Source organism: Caretta caretta, chromosome 3 (genome assembly GCF_965140235.1).
Source record: "Caretta caretta isolate rCarCar2 chromosome 3, rCarCar1.hap1, whole genome shotgun sequence".
In the NCBI taxonomy this organism is placed as follows: Eukaryota; Metazoa; Chordata; order Testudines; family Cheloniidae; genus Caretta; species Caretta caretta.
In genome coordinates this window covers 199,771,371-199,792,825 of record NC_134208.1, presented here as the reverse complement: position 1 = coordinate 199,792,825, position 21,455 = coordinate 199,771,371, and the positions used below count along the sequence as shown (strand labels likewise).

General features: G+C 44.9%; 1 protein-coding gene across 1 annotated transcript in view; it reads left to right on the top strand.

The window, feature by feature from the left end:
* Window positions 1–208: 208 nt before the first annotated feature.
* ISM1 (isthmin 1) overlaps window positions 209–21,455 on the top strand; it is a 71,978-nt gene continuing 50,731 nt past the window's right edge. The window contains exon 1 of the mRNA XM_048842609.2: window positions 209–993. Within this exon, the coding sequence (XP_048698566.2) occupies window positions 550–993 (444 nt within the window). The 5' untranslated portion in view covers window positions 209–549. The remainder of the gene's footprint in view (window positions 994–21,455) is intronic.

Here is a 21,455-nt window from a genome sequence, read left to right as displayed (position 1 = left end):
GTGCAGTGCAGTGTGAGGGGCACAGGGGGGGCGCCTAGCCCGTGCAGGGAGAGGGGGGCTAGGGGCGCCTAGCCCGTGCAGGGAGAGGGGGGCTAGGGGCGCCTAGCCCGTGCAGGGAGAGGGGGGCTAGGGGCGCCTAGCCCGTGCAGGGAGAGGGGGGCTAGGGGCGCCTAGCCCGGGCAGGGAGAGGGGGGCAGACGGACTAGGGCAGCCCGTGCAGTGAGAGGGGGGCTAGGGGCGCCTAGCCCGGGCAGGGAGAGGGGGGCAGGCGGACTAGGGCAGCCCGTGCAGTGAAGTGGGACTAGGGGCGCCTAGCCCGTGCAGTGCAGTGTGAGGGGCACAGGGGGGGCGCCCAGCCCGTGCAGGGAAGTGGAGCTAGGGAGAACCAAGCCCCGCATCGTGGTGGGGGAGGCCGGCGCAGCAGGCGGAAGCCGGCGCCCTCCCCTCCGCGGAGCCCGCAGCAATAGCCCGCGGCGTCCCGGCGCTGGCCCCAGCGGCCCCCGCCATGTGAGGGAGCCCGGCGGCCGCTCCCCGTTCGCCTCCCCCTGGATGCGGAGCGCGGCCCGGGCCCCCGCCGGCTGCGGGCTGCCCCGCGCGCCTGGCTCCCCAGCCCCCCGGCCCGGAGACCCCCTGGCGAGCCCATGCGGACTCCGGAGCGCGGGGCTGCCAGCCGAGCCCCCGCCGCCGGCCGCAGCAGGCCCGGGCCCCGCGACCTGCTGCTCCGCCACCCCGGCTCGGCCGGACAGCGGGGCCACCGCACCGGCCGGGGCTGCTCCGGCTCCTCCGGCTCCGGCTCCGGCTCCGACTCCTCCTCCCTCCCGGCTGCTGCCGCCGCTCCTGCGGGGCCCTAAAGCCGCCCGCCTCAAGAGGATGGTGCGGCTGGCGGCGGAGCTGCTGCTGTTACTGGGGCTGCTGCTGCTCACCTTGCACATCACCGTGCTGCGGGCCCAGCCCGACCCCGCGCCGGCCAACAGCACCCAGGGCCAGCCGCAGGTGAGTCCCGCCCGCGGGGCGTTTCCTTCACTGCTTCCAGCCCTGGCGTGTGGCTCCGGCCCCGGGCTGCTTGATGTGTTTGGGGGGCGGGGCACCTCGACAAAAATACAGGCGTGGGTGGGCCTCCCCATTGCCTGAGACCCTCCTGGATCCGGATTCCCCTCAAAGAGGCAGCCCCCGACCAGTGCCCGTGGGTGGCACGAACCTGAGGCTGGCTGCTGCACGATGCCCCCAGGTCCATGGTACAGGGGCAGGGGATGGGACCCGGCATGACCCACGCCCCCTTAAAAGAAAGACGCGTGGGCTGGAGACAGCCCCGCTATTGTTCAGGTGCAGTGATGCCCCTAGGAATGGGGCGGTAGAGGGAAGCTTGAATTCCCTCCGTCCATATTACCCCCACGCCCAGTCAGTGCTGCTGCCCTCAGGTGCTTGTTCCTTCTCCATCCTTAAAACGTAGACGCATTGGTTGAATTCGTTGCAAAGTGGCAACCAGAGCCTCGTGTTTGTGCTGAAAAGGTGCGAATTCAAGCAAGCTCGGGGGCCTGCACTGAACGAAATGATTTGTAGGGGGTGGCATGAAGCCGCCAGGGCCCACCTGGGCTGAAATCTCTGCAACCCCGTGCACCCGTTTTCCCCACCCCATGGGTTCCCCTCCTTCCCACCCGTCACTCTCCTGCTTGTCGCAGCCATTCTCTCCCGACTTGCGACTTGTCGAGCGCTATTCCCGGACACGCTTTTATCAAACTAGCTTTTGAAACTGCTAGCTGCATTTATATTGTCTTGGGATGGGGGGCGGGAGTGGGGTGGGGACACGTGGCTAGAAGTAGCTCCCACTTTGATTTCTCATATGATTTGGTAAAGTTGCAAGTATTTCAAAAACGTCTGGAGAGAGCTGCTGTATGTTTGCTGACTTATTAATGAAATTTTCATATAAATGATGAAAGCAGACTTCTCCATGTGCCGAAGCTCAAACGTGAGGTGTGGAGAAGACCCCAGTGAAAACCACCAAAAATAATTGAATTTCACCCTTCAGTGTAAATAACTCTCTCTCTCTAACCCAAGCTTCATGATTCTTTGCTGCTGACGGAAATAATTTTCATTTCAACAATAAAAGGACAAAATATGTGTGTAACACTAGTAACTTGGGACCCAAATGACTGATGTCCCTTGAAATGATCTCAGTGAATTTTAGAGCACTGTTTCTTGTGCTTTCCTGTTCTTCCGATGGCTCCTCTTCTTAATAGTGTTACTGTTGCCAGTTATTTACAATGGCTTGAGACCAGTAGTGGAAGATGTAAGATCAAATTGAATACATCTTAAATCTCTAGTAAAGTGGGTTTTTATACTAATTGATTTTTTTTTCTTCTGTCTAAATGCAGGTATAGAAAAAATGAAATATCTTGTATATCATGCAGAGAACTGAGAGAAAATATATAATAATAATAAATTTAAGTATAACTATATTAAAACCACTACTTTCTTATTCCTAGTTAATAGAGGACAGGGCTTCCTGTTCAGCACTCCTTATTCTGCAATGCTCAGTGTGAAATCACTAACTTCAGTGGTTTCAGAGTAACAGCCGTGTTAGTCTGTATTCGCAAAAAGAAAAGGAGGACTTGTGGCACCTTAGAGACTAACCAATTTATTTGAGCATGAGCTTTCGTGAGCTACAGCTCACTTCATCGGATGCATACTGTGGAAACTGCAGAAGACATTATATACACAGAGACCATGAAACAATACCTTCTCCCACCCCACTCTCCTGCTGGTAATAGCTTATCTAAAGTGATCACTCTCCTTACAATGACAGGTTTCAGAGGAACAGCCGTGTTAGTCTGTATTCGCAAAAAGAAAAGGAGTACTTGTGGCACCTTAGAGACTAACCAATTTATTTGAGCATGAGCTTTCGTGAGCTACAGCTCACTTCATCAGATGTTTACCGTGGAAACTGCAGCAGACTTTATATACACACAGAAATCATGAAACAATACCTCCTCCCACCCCACTGTCCTGCTGGTAATAGCTTATCTAAAGTGATCAACAGGTGGGCCATTTCCAGCACAAATCCAGGTTTTCTCACCCTCCATCCCCCCACACAAATTCCCTCTCCTGCTGGTGCTAGCCCATCCAAAGTGACAACTCTTTACATAATCAAGTCGGGCTATTTCCTGCATAGATCAAGGTTTTCTCACATCCCCCCCACCCCCATACACACACAAACTCACTCTCCTGCTGGTAATAGCTCATCTAAACTGACCACTCTCCAGGTTTAAATCCAAGTTAAACCAGAACATCGGGGGGGGGGGGGGGGGGGTAGGAAAAAACATTACAATGTGTATGATAATCAAGTTGGGCCATTTCCAGCACAAATCCAGGTTTTCTCACCCTCCGCCCCCCCACACACAAACTCACTCTCCTGCTGGTAATAGCCCATCCAAAGTGACCACTCTCTTTACAATGTGTATGATAATCAAGGTGGGCCATTTCCAGCATAAATCCAGGTTTTCTCACCCCCCCCCCTTTTTTTCAAAAACTACACACACAAACTCACTCTCCTGCTGGTAATAGCTTATCCAAAGTGACCACTCTCCCTACAATGTGTATGAAAATCAAGATGGGCCATTTCCAGCACAAATCCAGGCTTCCCCCCCCCACCCCAAAACACACACACACAGTGGGTCTCCGCATATGTAGCAGTCCACCCATGCATTTTACATTGCAGGATCAGGCTGTTACTCAGACCATTTCCTGCTGAACTAAGTGGAAGTCAGAATTGAGCACAGTGCCTTGAATAAGGTCCATGGTTGTATTCTGTCTTGTAAACTAAAATTTTATCACTAGACTGACATTCCAGTTTTTTAATATCTTTAAGATTTCTAGTAATAATATTTTGTAAATGATGCTTTCTTTCCGCAGGGGTTCATGAAGTGCCTTAAAATTATATTTTGTGGAAAAGTAAATTTGGAGAGGTTTTTTTATGAGGTGTTTGCTATCATTAGAATTACCCTGTATTTGCCTTTCCTGACAGGCTAATGAGGAAAACATCTGGGCAAATGGAAATGGTAGGTGATACCATTTCTCAAAGGAGTTTTTTTAAAAGTACTACATAGGGATAAGGGTGAAAGAAAGGAAAAGTCATCCTCTTCAGACAATTGTAGTAAACTAGTATCTATTTAGTTGGCCAGCTGCTGTTAAAAACTATTGACAGTTGACTTCCAAGAAGTCTCTATATCCTGTTTTATAAAATTATCTATTATAAAAGAAGTCTGTGCCTTTAAACACATGATGGGTTTAGCAGTTCAGTATTTTTCATAATGTTTTCCCATTTGTAGCATAAAACGTTTTATGTACTTCCCCACTGAATTGATTTTGCAGTTATGTATTTGGGAGAGCATCTCTGTAACAGACATTAAGGGCAGAGAGTATATCAGACCATGGTGAACATTTGAACAGATGGAAATTTATCAGTCTGTTGCTTTCATAACTTGCAGGGATTCATCCTCTAGCCAAAAAATATTGTAACCTGCTCTAAAAAAATTGCATTTCAGAATGTTACTGGGCAGATGTTTTCATACACAGTATTTTTATTTTTGAAAAGTTTGCTCTGGTAACAATTATTTTGTGCTGTTAAAGCACAAGATGTGTGCTGCTCCCTCACTGAATTCCTCTGTGAAAAGTGCATGTAAAGAAAGTAAAGAGAACCATAACAAATAAATCGGTTGTTACAAACAAAAGGTAGTAAATCAAGTTGCTGTTAGTTTATAATTTTTTTTTCAACTGGTTGATAAAATCCATATGTGATGTAACAGCGGTCAGCTTGATATATGCATAGTTGTTTAGCTTGCTCGACATATACAGTTATCCAGGTTATTCTACTGTGATCCTATATAGTCAGGGGTTACGGAAAGGTGTTCTGAAATCATTCAGGGCTTATTCTTTCTTCTCTTATTGATTTTTTGCTACTCTGTCTTTGCTGCTCTGCTAGTGCTGTGAAGAGAAAATAAAAGCTATTTAAGTAGTGGAGCTATATGATTAGATAAATTCTACCTTTGATAAAATCTGTTGTACGCACAAACAACTTGCCATACCCAAGAAAGAACTTTCTGTGCCACAACCATTTTGAAATGTAACTGAGTAGGAAAATTTGCATCAAAACCTGCAGGTATACCAAAATTTTTAACACTTTAAACTCTGACCTGAATCTTTGGTATCACTAAGAGGGCAAATTAAAATGCTATTTTCTACTTCGTTTATGACTAATATCTAATATAGACTGACACTTTGGGACGTCAATAGAATGATTTGAATGAGTCAAGTGAGCATAAATTTGGCTCTACATAAGAACAAAAGAACGGCCATACGGGGTCAGACCAAAGGTCCATCCAGCCCAGTAGCCTGTCTACTGACAGTGGCCAATGCCAGGTGCCCCAGAGGGAGTGAACCTAACAGGTAATAATCAAGTGATCTGTCTCCTGCCATCCATCGCCACTCTCTGACAAACAGAGGCTAGGGACACCATTCCTTACCCATCCTGGCTAATAGCCATTAATGGACTTAACTTCCATGAATTTATCCTGTTATCTTTTAAACCCTGTTATAGTCCTAGCCTTCACAACCTCCTCAGGCAAGGAGTTCCACAGGTTGACTGTGTGCTGTGTGAAGAAGAACTTCCTTTTATTTGTTTTAAACCTGCTACCCATTAATTTCAGTTGGTGGCCCCTAGTTCTTATGTTATGGGAACAAGTAAATAACTTTTCCTTATTCACTTTCTCCACACCACTCATGATTTTATATACCTCTATCATATTCCCCCTTAGTCTCCTCTTTTCCAAGCTGAAAAGTCCTAGCCTCTTTAATCTCTCCTCATATGGGACCCGTTCCAAATCCCTAATCATTTGAGCTGCCCTTTTCTGAACCTTTTCTAATGCCTGCTTCTCAGCCCACCCCGGCTTCCCGCAGAAACAGCTGATTTGTGGGAAGTGGGAGGGGCGGGAGGTGGAGAAGCAGAGCTGGGCGGCTCATTCAGGGGAGGAGGCGGAGCGGAAGTGAGGTGAGCTGGGGCCGGGCTCCGGGTGGGGAGCTGCCGGTGGGGGCTCTGCACTCACCAAATTTTCCCTGTGGGTGCTCCAGCCTAAGGCACCACTTTTGATGTGATCAGTGTGGGGAGCGGCCACTCCCCCTGCTCCCTGCAGCTATGCTATCCCGTCCCTAGGAGCCAGAGGGACCTGCCGGATGCTTCCTGGGAGCCGCCCCAGGTAAGCACCGCCAGGACTCCCCACCTCACCCCTCGGCAGGTCCCTCTGGCTCTTAGGGGCGGGCCGGGGTGGGCACCCACTACGGTGGTCCACGAGACCCTCCTGCCTGGTTCTGGGGGCAGTCAGGGGACAGGGGAGGGGGGGTGGATGGGGCAGGGGTCCCGGGGGGGCGCATCGAGGAATACAGAGGTTTGGATGGGGCAGGAGTCCCAGGGGGCGGGGGCAGGCCACGACCCCCTCATGGGGTGAGGAGGGAACTGGTTGTTAAGATTTTGGCAGCTCATCACTGCACATCTGTATGCAGTATTCAAGATGTGGGCATACCATAGATTTATATAAGGACAATAAGATATTCTCTGTCTTATTCTCTATCCCTTTTTTAATGATTCCTAACATCCCTTTTGCTTTTTTTGACTGCCACTGCACACTGTGTGGACGTCTTCAGAGACTATCCATGATGACTCCAAGATCTTTCTCCTGATTAGTTGTAGCTAAATTAGCGCCCATCATGTTGTATGTATAGTTGGGGTTATTTTTTCCAATGTGCATTACTTTACATTTATCCACATTAAATTTCATTTGCCATTTTGTTGCCCAATCACTTAGTTTTGTGAGATCTTTTTGAAGTTCTTCACAGTCTGCTTTGGTCTTAACTATCTCGAGCAGTTTAGTATCATCTGCAAACTTTGCCACCTCACTGTTTACCCCTTTCTCCAGATCATTTATGAATAAGTTGACTAGGATTGGTCCTAGGACTGACCCTTGGGGAACACCACTAGTTACCCCCCTCCATTTACCATTTATTCCTACCCTTTGTTCCCTGTCTTTTAACCAGTTCTCAGTCCATGAAAGGATCTTCCCTGTTATCCCATGACAACTTAATTTACAGAAGAGCCTTTGGTGAGGGACCTTGTCAAAGGCTTTCTGGAAATCTAAGTACACTATGTCCACTGGATCCCCTTGTCCACATGTTTGTTGACTCCCTCAAAGAACTCTAGCAGATTAGTAAGACATGATCTCCCTTTACAGAAACCATGTTGACTTTTGCGTAACAATTTATGTTCTTCTATGTGTCTGACAATTTTATTCTTTACTTTATTTCAACTAATTTGCCCGGTACGGACGTTAGACTTACTGGTCTGTAATTGCTAGGATCGCCTCTAGAGCCCTTCTTAAATATTGGCATTACATTAGCTATCTTCCAGTCATCCGGTACAGTAGCTGATTTAAAGGATAGGTTACAAACCATAGTTAATAGTTCCGCAATTTCACATTTGAGTTCTTTCAGAACTCTTGGGTGAATGCCATCTGGTCCCGGTGACTTGTTACTGTTAAGTTTCTCAATTAATTCCAAAACCTCCTCTACTGGCACTTCAATCTGTGACAATTCCTCAGATTTGTCACCTACAAAAGACGGCTCAGATTTGAGAATCTTCCTAACATCCTCAGCCGTGGAGACTGAAGCAAAGAATTCATTTAGTTTCTCCGCGATGACTTTATCGTCAAGTGCTCCTTTTGTATCTCGATCGTCCAGGGGCCCCACTGGTTGTTTAGCAGGCTTCCTGCTTCTGATGTACTTAAAAAACATTTTGTTATTACCTTTTTGAGTTTTTGGCTAGCTGTTCTTCAAACTCCTTTTTGGCTTTTTTATTACATTTTTACATTTAAATTGGCAGTGTTTATGCTCCTTTCTATTTACCTCACTAGGATTTGACTTCCACGTTTTAAAAGATGCATTTTTATCTCTCACTGCTTCTTTTACATGGTTGTTAAGCCACGGGGGCTCTTTTTTAGTTCTTTAACTGAGTTTTTAAATTTGAGGTATACATTTAAGTTGAGCCTCTATTATGGTGTCTTTGAAAAGCGCCCATGAAGCTTGCAGGGATTTCACTCTAGTCACTATACCTTTTAATTTCTGTTTAACTAACCTCCTCATTTTTGCATAGTTCCCTTTTCTGAAATTAAATGCCACAGTGTTGGGCTGTTGAGGTGTTCTTCCCACCACAGGAATGTTAAATGTTACCATATTATGGTCACTATTTCCAAGCGGTCCTGTTGTAGTTACCTCTTGGACCAGATTCTGCGCTCCACTCAGGACTAGATTGAGAGTTGCCTCTCCCCTTGTGGGTTCCTATGCCAGCTGCTCCAAGAAGCAGTCATGTAAAATATTGAGAAATTCTCTCTGCATTTCGTCCTGAGGGTGACATGTACCCAGTCAATATGGGGATAATTGAAATCCCCCACTATTATTGAGTTTTTTATTTTGATAGCCTCTCTAATCTCCCTTAGTATTTCATCATCCCGATCACTGTCCTGGTCAGGTGGTCAACAATAGATCCCTACTGTTATATTCTTATTAGAGCATGGAATTACTATCCATAGAGATTCTATGGAGCATGTGGATTCATTTAAGATTTTTATTTTATTTAATTCTACATTTTCTTTCACATAGTGCCACTCCCTCCCTCCCCCCTGCACAACCTGTTCTGTCCTTCCAATATATTTTGTACCCTGGAATGATTGTGTCCCATTGATTGTCCTCACTCCACCAGGTTTCTGTGATGCCTATTATGTCAATATCCCCCTTTAACACGAGGCACTCTCGTTCACCCATCTTATTATTTAGACTTCTAGCATTTGTGTACAAGCACTTTAAAAACTTGTCACAGTTTATTTGTCTGCCCTTTTCTGATGTGTCAGATTCTTTATGTGAATGTTTCTTGTCTGATCTGGCCCATACTTTATCCTTTTCCCATCCTTGCTGTATAGGCTCCCCCTATCCCAAAAGTTTCCCCAGTTCCTAATAAATCTAATCCCCTCCTCTCTACATCATTGTCTCATCCACCCATTGAGACTCTGCAGCTCTGCCTGCCTACCTGGCCCTGCACGTGGAACTGGAAGCATTTCTGAGAATGCCACCATAGAGGTCCTGGATTTCAGTCTCTTTCCTAGCAGCCTAAATTTGGCCTCCAGGACGTCTCTCCTACCTTTCCCTATGTCATTGGTACCTACATGTACCACGACCACTGGCTCCTCCCCAGCACTACACATAAGTCTATCGAGATGCCTTGAGAGATCCGCAACCTTCGCACCAGGCAGGCAAGTCACCATACGGTTCTCCTAGTCATCACAAACCCAGCTATCTATGTTTCTAATGATCGAATCTCCTGTTACTAACACCTGTCTTTTCCTAATGACTGGAGTTCCCTCCCCCGGAGAGGCAACCTCAGTGCTAGAGGATACCCCAAGGTCATCTGGAAGGAGGGTCCTAACTATGGGAAGGTTTCCCTCTGTTCCTGTTGACTGCTCTCCTTCTCTGGGCCCTATATGTGTGAATGAGAATTCAGGACTAAACAGAAATGATTTAGTACATTCTTAAGTGCCTTTCCTGCATAAGGATGCCTTCTGAATCAGGCCCTATAAACTTCAAGTGTGGCTACAGATCTACAGACTATAAATAAAGGTATTTTACATTTATATGTAAAGGCCTCTAATTCAGTCTCTTTGGGAGGATCTATTCCTTCCCTTACCACTTGCTCTTCCAAATAACGGAAGAGATTCCAGCATTTTAGCAGTGAGGTTTTATGTCTGACTTCTTTTTGCCCTCCAATTAAGGTAACTCTCATCATTAATTAGGTTGGTAGATGAAAGAATTTCAGATAAAACTCCCACCCTAAAATTAAACAATTTGCTTCTATCTCCATTCTTATTTTTGCTCTTGCTATTCTCCCTACATGTGTGTCCATTTCCCAGCCATCTGGTACATGTTATGCATCTGTTGCTGACGATAATGCTCTGGTAGCAGCAGCACGGGGGAGAAAATACTGATTCAACCCTAGTCATATTCACTTTGCTGCTCCTGCTAGGGATATGCTATGTGTAGGAGCAGAGGTGTTATCACTGCTGCAAAGAGAGACCATGGGCCTGACTCACCCTTGTATTACTGAAGTTTTATGCCAGTTGGTTTATATTAACTGGTGATTCAAGCCCTCTGGTGTACAGGGGATGCACTCTTACGGCTTTATATTGTGCTTTCACTAACACCTAAGTGATTCTTCGCTACAAATAGCTGATGAGTAGCTTTTGGAATTTTTCAAGCAAAGATAGTTTCATAATACCAGAGACAGAGACCACGGCTCCCGGCTCCCTCCCCCCAACGCCCTGAGGTGCCCCCCCTGCAGCAGCTCCCTGCCCCCTTCAGCGCGGGGAGCCGTGTGGCAGCTCTCCCGCGCCCCCCCCTCCCCTCGGCCCGGGGAGCCGTGCAGCAGCTCCCCACCCCAGCTCAGCCTCCTGCCCTGAGCACGCCACTGCCATTCCACTTCTCCCGCTTCCCAGGCTTGTGGCACCAATCAGCTGTTTGCCACTGCAAGCCTGGGAGGGAGAGAAGCAGAGCGGGGTGGCGTGCTCAGGGGAGGAGGCGGAGCAGAGATGAGCTGGGGCGGGGAGCGGTTCCCCTGCGTGCCCCCACCCCTGGTTACTTGCTGCAGGCGGCCCTCCCTGCACCCCCCTGCCCCAGCTCACCTCCGCTCCACTGCCTCCCTGGAGCGCACTTTTGGCCACCCCCAACCACTTGGCACCCTAGATGGCTGCCTAGTTTGCCTAGTGGCAGCACCGACCCTGCATAAGGGGTAGGCAGGAGAGGAGAAAGAGTTCTTACAATGTTGGTGTGTTCTCTGCCATCTGTGGTAGGAAGTGTTTCAGCGCTCTATAATGTGTACGTAAGCCTGCAGCTTTTTTGTTTTCACTACTCTTTAGAAATATTTAATCAAAATGCAACAAGATATCTATTCAGACACACACACACACAAAATTCTTCAGTTGTTCTATCAATCTGAACAGGATTGCTGTATATTTTTGGGGACTTTCAGGCTGAGGTTTTCAAAGATGGCTGGGGATTTGGACCCTAATTCCTGTTAATTTTAAAAAGGATTGGCCATCCAAATCACATAGGCATCTTTGAAAATCTTAGTGTTAAGACTTTTCCATTGATGGCTTCCAGACAGCCCTTGGCTTGTTAAATCAAATGAGTGATAAGCAAGCACTCATCATAAGTGATTTTAAGGCACTAAATCGTGACCTGCTTGATCAACAGTTTTAACACAACACAAATTACTTTTACAAGGCAGTTGGTTTATGAATGAAAGTAGATGATACTTTGAAGACTGAAATCGCTTAATGATGATATGTGACTTCATTTTAGTGGATACATTGTTCACCCTAAAGGATATGGATTTGACTTGTGCTGTTTGACAGTGACAGGCAAAGTGCTATCTGCTTACTGAGGGCTTTTTCTATTCCAAATAGGTTCTTATACCACTCTAATCACTGTAGTATCTGAGTGCCTTCCAGTAGTGCCTGAAGCACATGACTGATTTCTGTCGTGTGGTTCATGCTGTCATCCTCATAAGAACATAAGAATGGCCATACTGGGTCAGACCAAGGTCCATCCAGCCCAGTATCCTGTCTGCCGACAGCGGCCAATGCCAGGTGCCCCAGAGGGACTGAACCGAACAGGAAATGTGATCAAGTGATCTCTCTCCTGTCATCCATCTCCACCCTCTGACAAACAGAGGCTAGGGACACCTTACCCATCCTGGCTAGTAGCCATTAATGGACTTAACCTCCATGAATTTATCAAGTTCTCTTTTAAACCCTGTTATAGTCCTAGCCTTCACAACCTGCTCAGGCAAGGAGTTCCACAGGTTGACTGTGCGCTGTGTGAAGAAGAACTTCCTTTTATTTGTTTTAAACCTGCTGTCCATTAATTTCATTTGGTGGCCCCTAGTTCTTATGTTATGGGAACAAGTAAATAACTTTTCCTTATTCACTTTCTCTACACCACTCATGATTTTATATACCTCTATCATTTCCCCCCCCCCCCCTTAGTCTCCTCTTTTCCTCACACCCCACTTGCAAGTCTCTCTCTGAGGAAAGTTTTTGTTTTGATGAGGATTTTTAGTTTTTGTTTAAGGGTACATGCTGCTCGGTGTGTGTTAGAGAAGGAAGGTTGAAGGAATGTACCCTATACTTGGAGGAGGTGATGAGGTTTTTGAGGGTCCTTAGTTTCTCTGGGAGTTTGATGCACGGATTTGGACTGGCCCTCGGATTGTGTCTCCTGCACAGACAAGCTTTACCCATCCGGTAGAATGTTCCATTGTGCTGGAAAAGTGGAGGATTTGACCCTGGTCTTCATCCCGGAGCTTTAGGTGATCTGTTAGATATGCCACCTTGAAGGTAAATACCGAGATATGCCACCTTGAAGGTAAATACTGAGATATGCCACCTTGAAGGTAAATACCGAGATGTTGAACTTGAATTGATACTCCGGGGACAGGTTTGACATGCTTGCCATAGCTTGTGTTGCTGAGGAGATCTGCTACAAAGCTCTGTATTAGCTGGAGTTTCTTAACGGCTGATGTCTTCATGCCCATGTATATCCCAATATTTTATTCCAGGTAAGGAAAGTGAATATAGATTCATAGATTCATAGATATTTAGGCCAGAAGGGACCATTATGATCATCTAGTCTGACCTCCTGCACAATGCAGGCCACAGAATTTCACCCACCACTCCTAAAAAAGACCTCACACCTATATCTGTGCTATTGAAGTCCTCAAATTGTAGTTTGAAGACCTCAAGGAGCAGAGAATCCTCCAGCAAGTGACCCGTGCCCCATGCTACAGAGGAAGGCGAAAAACCTCCAGGGCCTTCCAATCTGCCCTGGAGGAAAATTCCTTCCCGACCCCAAATATGGCGATCAGCTAAACCCTGAGCATATGGGCAAGATTCATCAGCCAGATACTACAGAAAATTCTTTCCCGGGTAACTTGGATCTTACCCCATCTAAAAACCCATCACAGGCCATTGGGCCTATTTACCATGAATATTTAATTACCAAAACCATGTTATCCCATCATACCATCTCCTCCATAAACTTATCGAGTTTAATCTTAAAGCAAGATAGATCTTTTGCCCCCACTACTTCCCTCGGAAGGCTATTCCAAAACTTCACTCCTCTGATGGTTAGAAACCTTCGTCTAATTTCTAATCTAAATTTCCTAGTGGCCAGTTTATATCCATTTGTTCTTGTGTCCACATTGGTACTGAGTTTAAATAATTCCTCAATATAATCAAGGCTAGAGTCAGTGTCTGCCAGAATAGGACAATTTCCTAGTCAACCTAAGATGACAGGAAGTGTTAATTGTGAATGCTGCTTTGTAGAGAGTTTAGCATTAGCTAGCATCAGCACTCCAGAACTATAGGCAGAATTGACTAACTCTTTATCATCAGCCAAAGGAGGCCGCACCATGCAAGTTTTTTCCAAGTGTTTTCCTTTGCCCACCAACATAACCTTTATCTTGCTCACATTCCACTTCAGTCAGTTGTTCTTTGTCCATGAGCTGATCTCCTCCAACCACTTGGCCATCTTGATGGTATTTGCATGGTAATATATGTGGCGAAAGATTAAGTAGAGCTGCATAGTGCTGGCATTTCAGTCAATATCATCTTGCCAGTTGATTTAGTGGCGGCAAGTAGATGTTGGAATATAACCAGAGAAAGAACTGATTCCTGTGGGACTCCACAAGCCTGGGCTAAATCTTGCCATCTGTACTCATGTTAGTGAGCACTTATTCTCCGGAGCTAATGGGACTACTGGAAAGTACCTATCGGCACCAGTAAGGGTTCCACAGCCTAGCCCAAAGAATTTTGTGAGCCATCTGAACTCTGAAAGATTGCTGTACAACTATACTTAAACTTTACTTTTAAAGTATTAATGCCAGAACCTTAGACTTCCTTGGGAATTGAGGCGCCCTCAACACCATGTAGGGTCAGACCATTGCTTTTTCTTGTTCATTTATTGCATTTAACACACTAAGTAAGAATATTGAAGATTGATCACATAGGGCCTATGATTAACTAGAAATGTGGAGTGTTTTCTATACAAAGAAAAAGCAGTCCCTTGGAAAGTTTAGCTCACTTGATGAAGCATACCTCCGTCATGCAAAGAGAAATAATGACTTGTCAATTCTTTCTTTAAGCAAAGTAATTTAGCTTTTTTAGCTTATAAAAATGGTAAGCAAGTTTAATATTCCTGGTGGTTTTCCAGAATAGGTTTGCCAGCAAAATTCATTTCTAAGTTTAAGAAATCCTGTAGTTCTGTTCTTGGGACAACTTTGAACAGAGAAACGGCTGGCAATGGAGCAAACAAAGGCTTGTCTTTATACAGAAACTGTACCAGTTTAATTAAATTCATTTTTAAAAATTGATTTAAGTTAAACCAGTGCAAACCCTTGTGTAGATGCTCTAATAGGTTTAGACCTGGCTTATATGGATTTAAGCTGCATGTGTAAGTTACAGGCATGCTTGGTGCAAGATGACTCCATAGAAAACAGATTTAAATACCAAAAGTGAAATCCTGGCTCTACTGAATTTTAAATGAAAAGTTTTGTCATTGATTTCAGTGGGGCAGGAGTTCATCCAGCTCTGCTGTAACTAAATCATTTAAAAACCACACCATTAGTTAAACCAGTGCAACTCTGTGTATAGACCAAATCAGCTGGCCGTGTGATTATGCCATTGCATCAAATACCAGCTTACTTCAAGCTAATCCAGAGGCTGCCCATGAAGTGTCTCACTTGTGTGCTGATTTTAAAAAGAAAAAAAAAGGCAAAGAAACATGGGCTTTGAAGAAACCATCACATTCACTTTCATCAAAGCTGTGACATCCGCAAGAATTTTAGAAAGAGGTTCTAGAGCTAGAAAGCTAATATTAAAATATTTTGCTCTTCGAAAGGCATTTCCCATTTGAAGATCTCAGACCTTTTTAAAAAAAAGATTAAGCCTCATCTGATCCATATACTTATCTCCTAGAGATATATTCATCTACCAGTGGAAAGTATCTATAGCAAGGGTGGGCAAACTGTGGCCCTCGGGCCACATCTGGGTGGGGAAATTGCATGCAGTGCCATGAATGTAGGGCTGGGGCAGGGGGTTGGGGTGCGGGAGGGAGTGCAGGGTATGGGAGGGGGTGCAGCGTGCAGGAAGTGGCTCAGGGCAAGGAGTTGGGGCAAAGGAGAGGTGTGGGGTGTACGAGGGGGGTTGGAAGGGGGTTGGGGGGCAGGAGGGGGTGCATAATTCAGGAGGGGACTCAGGGCAGTGGTGCAGGGAGGGGCGCAGAGTGTGGGAGGGGGCTTGGTGCAGGAGGGGTGTGGGGTGCAGGGGGACTGCGGGGTGCAGGCAGAGGGCTCAGGGCAGAGAGTTGGGGTGCAGGAGGGGTTCAGGGTGCGGGCTCCAGCCTGGCGCAGCTTACCTGGAGCGGCTCAGAGGTGGCAGTGGTGTGCACTGAGGCCAGGGCAGACTCCCTGCCTGCCTGTCCCGGCCTCAGCCCCGCGCCACTCCAGGAAGCGTCCAGCACTACGTCCCTGCGGCCCCTGGGGGAGGGCGGGCAGAGGGCTGAGCGTACTGCCCTTGCCTGTGGGTACCTCCCCCGAAGCTCCCTTGGCCACAGTTTCCCGTTCCCGGCCAATGGGAGCTTCAGGGGAGGTACCCACAGACAAGAACAGTGTGCGGAGCCCTCTGCCCCCCTTCCCTCCCCCAGGGGCTGCAGGGACATGGTTCCAGACGCTTTTGGGAGCAGTGCAGGGCCTGTGGCGCCATGGGGTGGCAATCCCACAGGCCGGATCCAGCCCATGGGCCATAGTTTGCCCCCCCCGATCTATAGTATCCTTTGGGTAGGATATGGCAACTGTTTTTAGCACTATGCAACACCCCAACAGTTGAGAATGGGAAGTGATCGAAGAATACTATATCCAATTGAAGCTACAGAGGGCAATGTGAGGTAGGTGGAATGTAATTTCTTGAGCTGGAATGTGGCCAGGACACTCAGATAAACACCCCACTCTTGTCAACCCTCCCTCCAAGCTCTACTCTTACCTGTATCCCTACATTTACCATGGGATACTCCGTGACCATTGCTGGTCAGGTCTTTGGCTTTCCCTGTCATTAGAAGATCACACCTTCAGATGTAGGGACTTCAGTTCCATTCGAAGCACTGGTTCAGTAATTAGGAAATGGGAAAGATAATCCAAAACAGGAAGCTTTAGTACTTTTTTTCCCACTTTTTGAAAGAAACAGACTTTTGTCACCTCTTTTTGAATCTTCTGAAACTAGTTTAAGAAAGACTTTTAAAGTGTTGTAGCATCAGGGTTATCTGAATGAAGGAGAAGAGTCAACTTATCTTAAAACCCTGTAGTCCAGCCAGAGCCCTTATATGGCAGGCAGTGCCTGTTTCCATAGGGCCAGCCCTGAAGCCCAATGAAGTCAATGGAAGGTTTTCCACTAACTTCAGTGGGCTTGGAGCTTACCTTCTAGGCCTTGCTACAGCACAGCAGCATTCGAAAAACAACAACACAAAAACACACTTTCTCTTTCCATTCCCCTGAGGCTACATCTGCACTTGGAGCCAGGGCTGTTATTCCCAGCTGGCGTAGATTTACCAGCACTGGCTCCGCTTGATCAAGTGCCCCAGACATCGTAGTGGACTCGAGCCCATGTGCCAGAAGTCGCTAATGCCGCGGTAGCACGGTCAGGGGAGAGCAGCGGCACGGGCTCGCCCCGCCCAGTACCTACCCACTGGGGTCAGGTGGGTGGCACTCGGGGCCCACCACGCCCCGCTGCCTTTGCTACCACAGCTGTACTGCTATTTTTAGCATGCTAGCTGGAGTGGAGCCAGGGCAAGTACATCCATGCGAAGTAGGAGGTACACCCCTAGCTCCGACTGCCGGCATGCCCTGCCGGCATGCCCTTCGTCTCCCGCAAAGACACCTTCCTTCAGCTGAGCTAGTGGGGGAAGGGACACTCACTACAACGTTTCTAGGCCATGTAAATGTTGTTAGGTGACCAGTGGTGTGTGAAATGAGTGGCTGGGCTGAGTCCAATTTCCCAGAGGGTAAATGTTGACAGTGGCAATTAGTGCCAACGGAGAGAGTGGTCTGTATTGTGAACAAGGGTGACATTGAGAGGCCAAGGATTGGCTTTTCTGTATCAGAGCACTTTTGTATTGCAAGCTCCTGTTCTGTGGATAAATAGTTGTCTTCATTCTTCGTGGCTGATAGGCTAGTACCAGTCATGAGCACTAAATTGACTGTTGAAAATTTAAAAAAAACAAACAAACCCCAGCTTCATCGGTGCACAAAGATCAATCTTTTTTAAAAAAAAAAATTGTGATAGGTCGCAATAATTTCAAAGCTAATCTAATATTTTGCTTTTGCCAGAGCGTAATAAATAGAGCATGTGGATTCTGAACCAAAATTGCATTTTTAAACTATTAGGTTTTTCAAATTTTTCTTTTGAAAACTTAAGGGAAACAAAGCAAAAAATGTTACCTTGTTTACAATTTCAGTTTACCATCTTCATGTTTCTGTCTGTTTTCTCTTTCATGTTCAGTTGTCTTCAGTCATTGTGTTTGATTTGATAAAGTAGGGCAACCATTGTCCTTCCTTTTTCCTCTTAATGTTTGGTTGTCACTGTTTGTAGTGTGGCCCCTGGGGACTCTGGAGACCAATGTTTTGTTTGTTCATTCTTCACCATTTGTATGTTTTTTGCATTCCCAATTTTGATTGGATAGTTTAGTCATATGGGGGATTTTTTCCAAATTTTAAAATTTGGTTTTGAAAATTAAATTTCAAAGCAAAGAAACATTTTACTAACAACTCAGTGGCAAATTAAAAAGAAAAATAAATCTAACTCAAACTGAATGAAATTCCTTTTTTTTTTTTAATTTTAGTTTTAAACCAGCTCAGTACCAACAAGTTAATTGAGGACTTATCATAGGGAATCAGCTCTTCCAATGACGTCATGTGTCATGTTACACAAATGAAGGGCAATGTATAAATAGATTAGAAAAATAATGGCTAGCTGCACAGTGACATTGTCTAATCACTTTTTGAGGTGGGTACTCCCAGTTATTTTTCAGTAAGCAACCACTTCCTTTCATGCAGGATCATGAACTTTGTTCTCAAGCTCCTTTGTTCTCAAGCTCCTGGTTTGCAAAAGTTAGCCTTTCTACCTAAATAACATTATTTCAAGGTTTTATTAACTGGGCTTTTGCTCAGTCTCATGTTTGCGGTTCCTTCTTATCCTCTTGGACTTATCTGTAGCAGTTGACTACATCTACAATCTTTCTTCACTATTTCTGCTCAGCTTTTGGGTAGTCAGGATTTTACATGTTTGCCTCTTATCTACAAGTATCAGGTTGTCTACTCTGAATGCTGGATAAGCTTGATAAGTCTTGCTCATATGATTTAGCTGCTACTGCAGTGTAGTTGTAGCCTTGTTGGTCCCAGAATATTAGAGAGACAAGGTGGGTGAGGTCATATCTTTTATTGGACCAACTTCTGTTGGTGAGAGAGACAAGCTTTTGAGCCACACAGAGGTCCCTGAAGAAGAGCTCTGTCCTTCTCAAATGCTTGTCTCTCTGACCAACAGAAGTCGGTCCAATAAAAGAGATTACCCCACCCACCTTGTCTCTTTTAGCTGCTATCGTCACTCAGGATTCAGTCTTGGCCTCGTCATTGTTCTCTTTCTTCTTGGTGAATGGCAGATAGAGATAAATGACAGATCTGCTTAAGTATCTCTACCTGCTATTCATTTTCAGATTATTTGGTGCCCAAAATATCACATGCTGGATGCACCAGGATTCTCTCATGATGGAAGTCTTTCTATTGACCATGAACAGTATTATGTCCTTTCCCCAGATTTCACTTCATTGAATGAATGACACAGCCTGCAGTAGTTGTATCATTCATGGATCTGTCCATCCTTTTCAGTAGCAATCTTTTGTTTCTTAATCACACCATTTATGGTCTCACCATATCATTTACTCATTATTTCTAAAATAGAATTTAACAACTTTCTTTGTTCTTCTTTACCACCATTTTGGTTCATGCACCAATTTTCTGTTCCACTGGTTATTGTCAAACTCATTGCTTCCTTGAAAAAAAGATTTTACACATTGCTGTACCTCTTTAGTTTTTTTAGTGTTCTGTACTGTCACATTACTGGTTTCAGAGTAACAGCCGTGTTAGTCTGTGTTTGCAAAAAGAAAAGGAGTACTTGTGGCACCTTAGAGACTAACCAATTTATTTGAGCATAAGCTTTCGTGAGCTACAGCTCACTTCATCAGATGCTATGTGTCCTTATTTACACTGGCTGCCCATGAAAATGAGAATCCGGGTTGAAGTTCTGCTGATGATCTTTAAGATTGCAGAGACCTCAACTCTATTTTACATTAGGGAGCTGATTTCAGTGTACTCCCACTGTGGTTTGAACATGCATATCATGACCTGCTACTAGATAATCTACATCTATCACTTGTGTATTCAAAACACCAAGCTTTTCAACACCTTGCTCCGTTTTGGAATTATTTTACCACAGAGAAATCTGGTTAACCAGCCCCGTTGCTATTTTAAATATAAACTTAAGTATTAAGTATTTAACATTTGAGCTTTTGTCTTAATTTTAAGCACTTGTACTAAATTTATATATTATCAATAAATTATAACAAATGGAAATGTGGTGTGAAAAATTCCAGAATGAAAACATTATTCAAAAGTCTGAAAACTTCCCGTGTTTTGTGTTCTAGCATCATGAAATTTAAGTACACAACTAACATGAGGTATACAATTTTCAACTATAGATTTAATAATGAATATGATGTTTGACAGATTAATCTAGAAGTATGATGTTGGTATCTTGGCAGACTGCTGAGCAAATATATCTTTTGATGTAATGAGAACATAATGAAAATTGTGGTATGAATATGTATTTTATACATTTCCCACGGGGAAAGAAAAGAGGAAAAATAAACTGACATTCAAACCAAAGACATTCAAAATTCTCTGGATAGTTAAATGTGTTGTTTTATATATTACAATTTCTCATTGTTTCCTTAGTTTGAAAAAAGTGATTAGAATACAGCTAATGGTAGGAAATACATTTAGCATTTAAATGTTTCCTTTTATGCTTGTAAATTCTTTTTAGTAGTGGTTAAAAGAAAAGATAGGTATGTTGTATGCATAACTTCTGAGGTATATTGAGAGATTTCAAGGGACTTTTGTATGGCACAGATCTGTCCAAAATATTATTTAAAAAAAAAAAGTTTGTTTCTTTGTGCTCACATCCTGAAAATTGAAATGATATTCAAACGTTTGGAAATTCCAGTTTTTAGTTTTACGGGTTGGGTTGCAATCAGTTCTACCACTGTGCTTTACGTCAAATTATATCTGTTTTATTCCATTCTCACTGTACCTATTGCTCGCCTTGTCTTTTTGTTGTATCTGCCTGTTGTCTCCCTTTACACACTTTTTAATAATAAAGGTGTGGTTTGTTTTTTTTTCCAGAAGCTCTTGTTGGCTGAAGCATGCTCCCTTTAAAGTCAATGAGAGTTTTACCATTGGCTTCTATGGGAGCAGAAATTAGGCCAGTGTTAAGCCCTTTTGAAAATCCTACCCTAAATTCTTTGGAGCTTTTTGTTATCTGTGTACAGTGCCTAACAATGGGTCCCCAGTCCTAGGCACTGCCAAATAAGAAAGTGATAATTTAGGGAAAGAAAACAGACTGCTTAAGCAAGCTGTAGAAGGAAATGTTACTGCAGTGATAATTGTTGCCCTTTAATACAAATGTGTCCAAGGGAATATTGTTACAATAAGTCTTGAATGCAGAAAATGCCAGGCCTGAAGTCTGTCATTGAGAACATCACAAAGAAACTAGATGACTAACATTTCCATGAATTTTCCACTACTCTTTAGGCAGTTGTGAGGGCAGTGATCACTCATTTACCCATCACTAAGAGCAGAACAGACCCAGCGTTGTTGTCTTATAAAATATTTGAAATTGAAAATGCCAACAATCCAAACAAAGTGAAGGATGAATTATCACTATGTTAAAACGGATAGGTAGCTACTTCAGTCATTCAGGTAGGCAGCAGCAGCATAATATTTTTAGAGGAGTGGGGGGGCGTGCAGGACTGCTCCTTGCTTCCTTTCACTTCCTTTTGCCCTTTTGTTTTTTCTGCATCTCCGAGAACAATCACAGCTGTGGGTCACATAGTTTCTGTTCTTCTCTTGTGTTAGACACCAAGAAGATGGTCACAGGTGTGTTGTTGCTCACCTCTAAGGGTATAGTCATGCAGCCATCTAGACCCTCTCC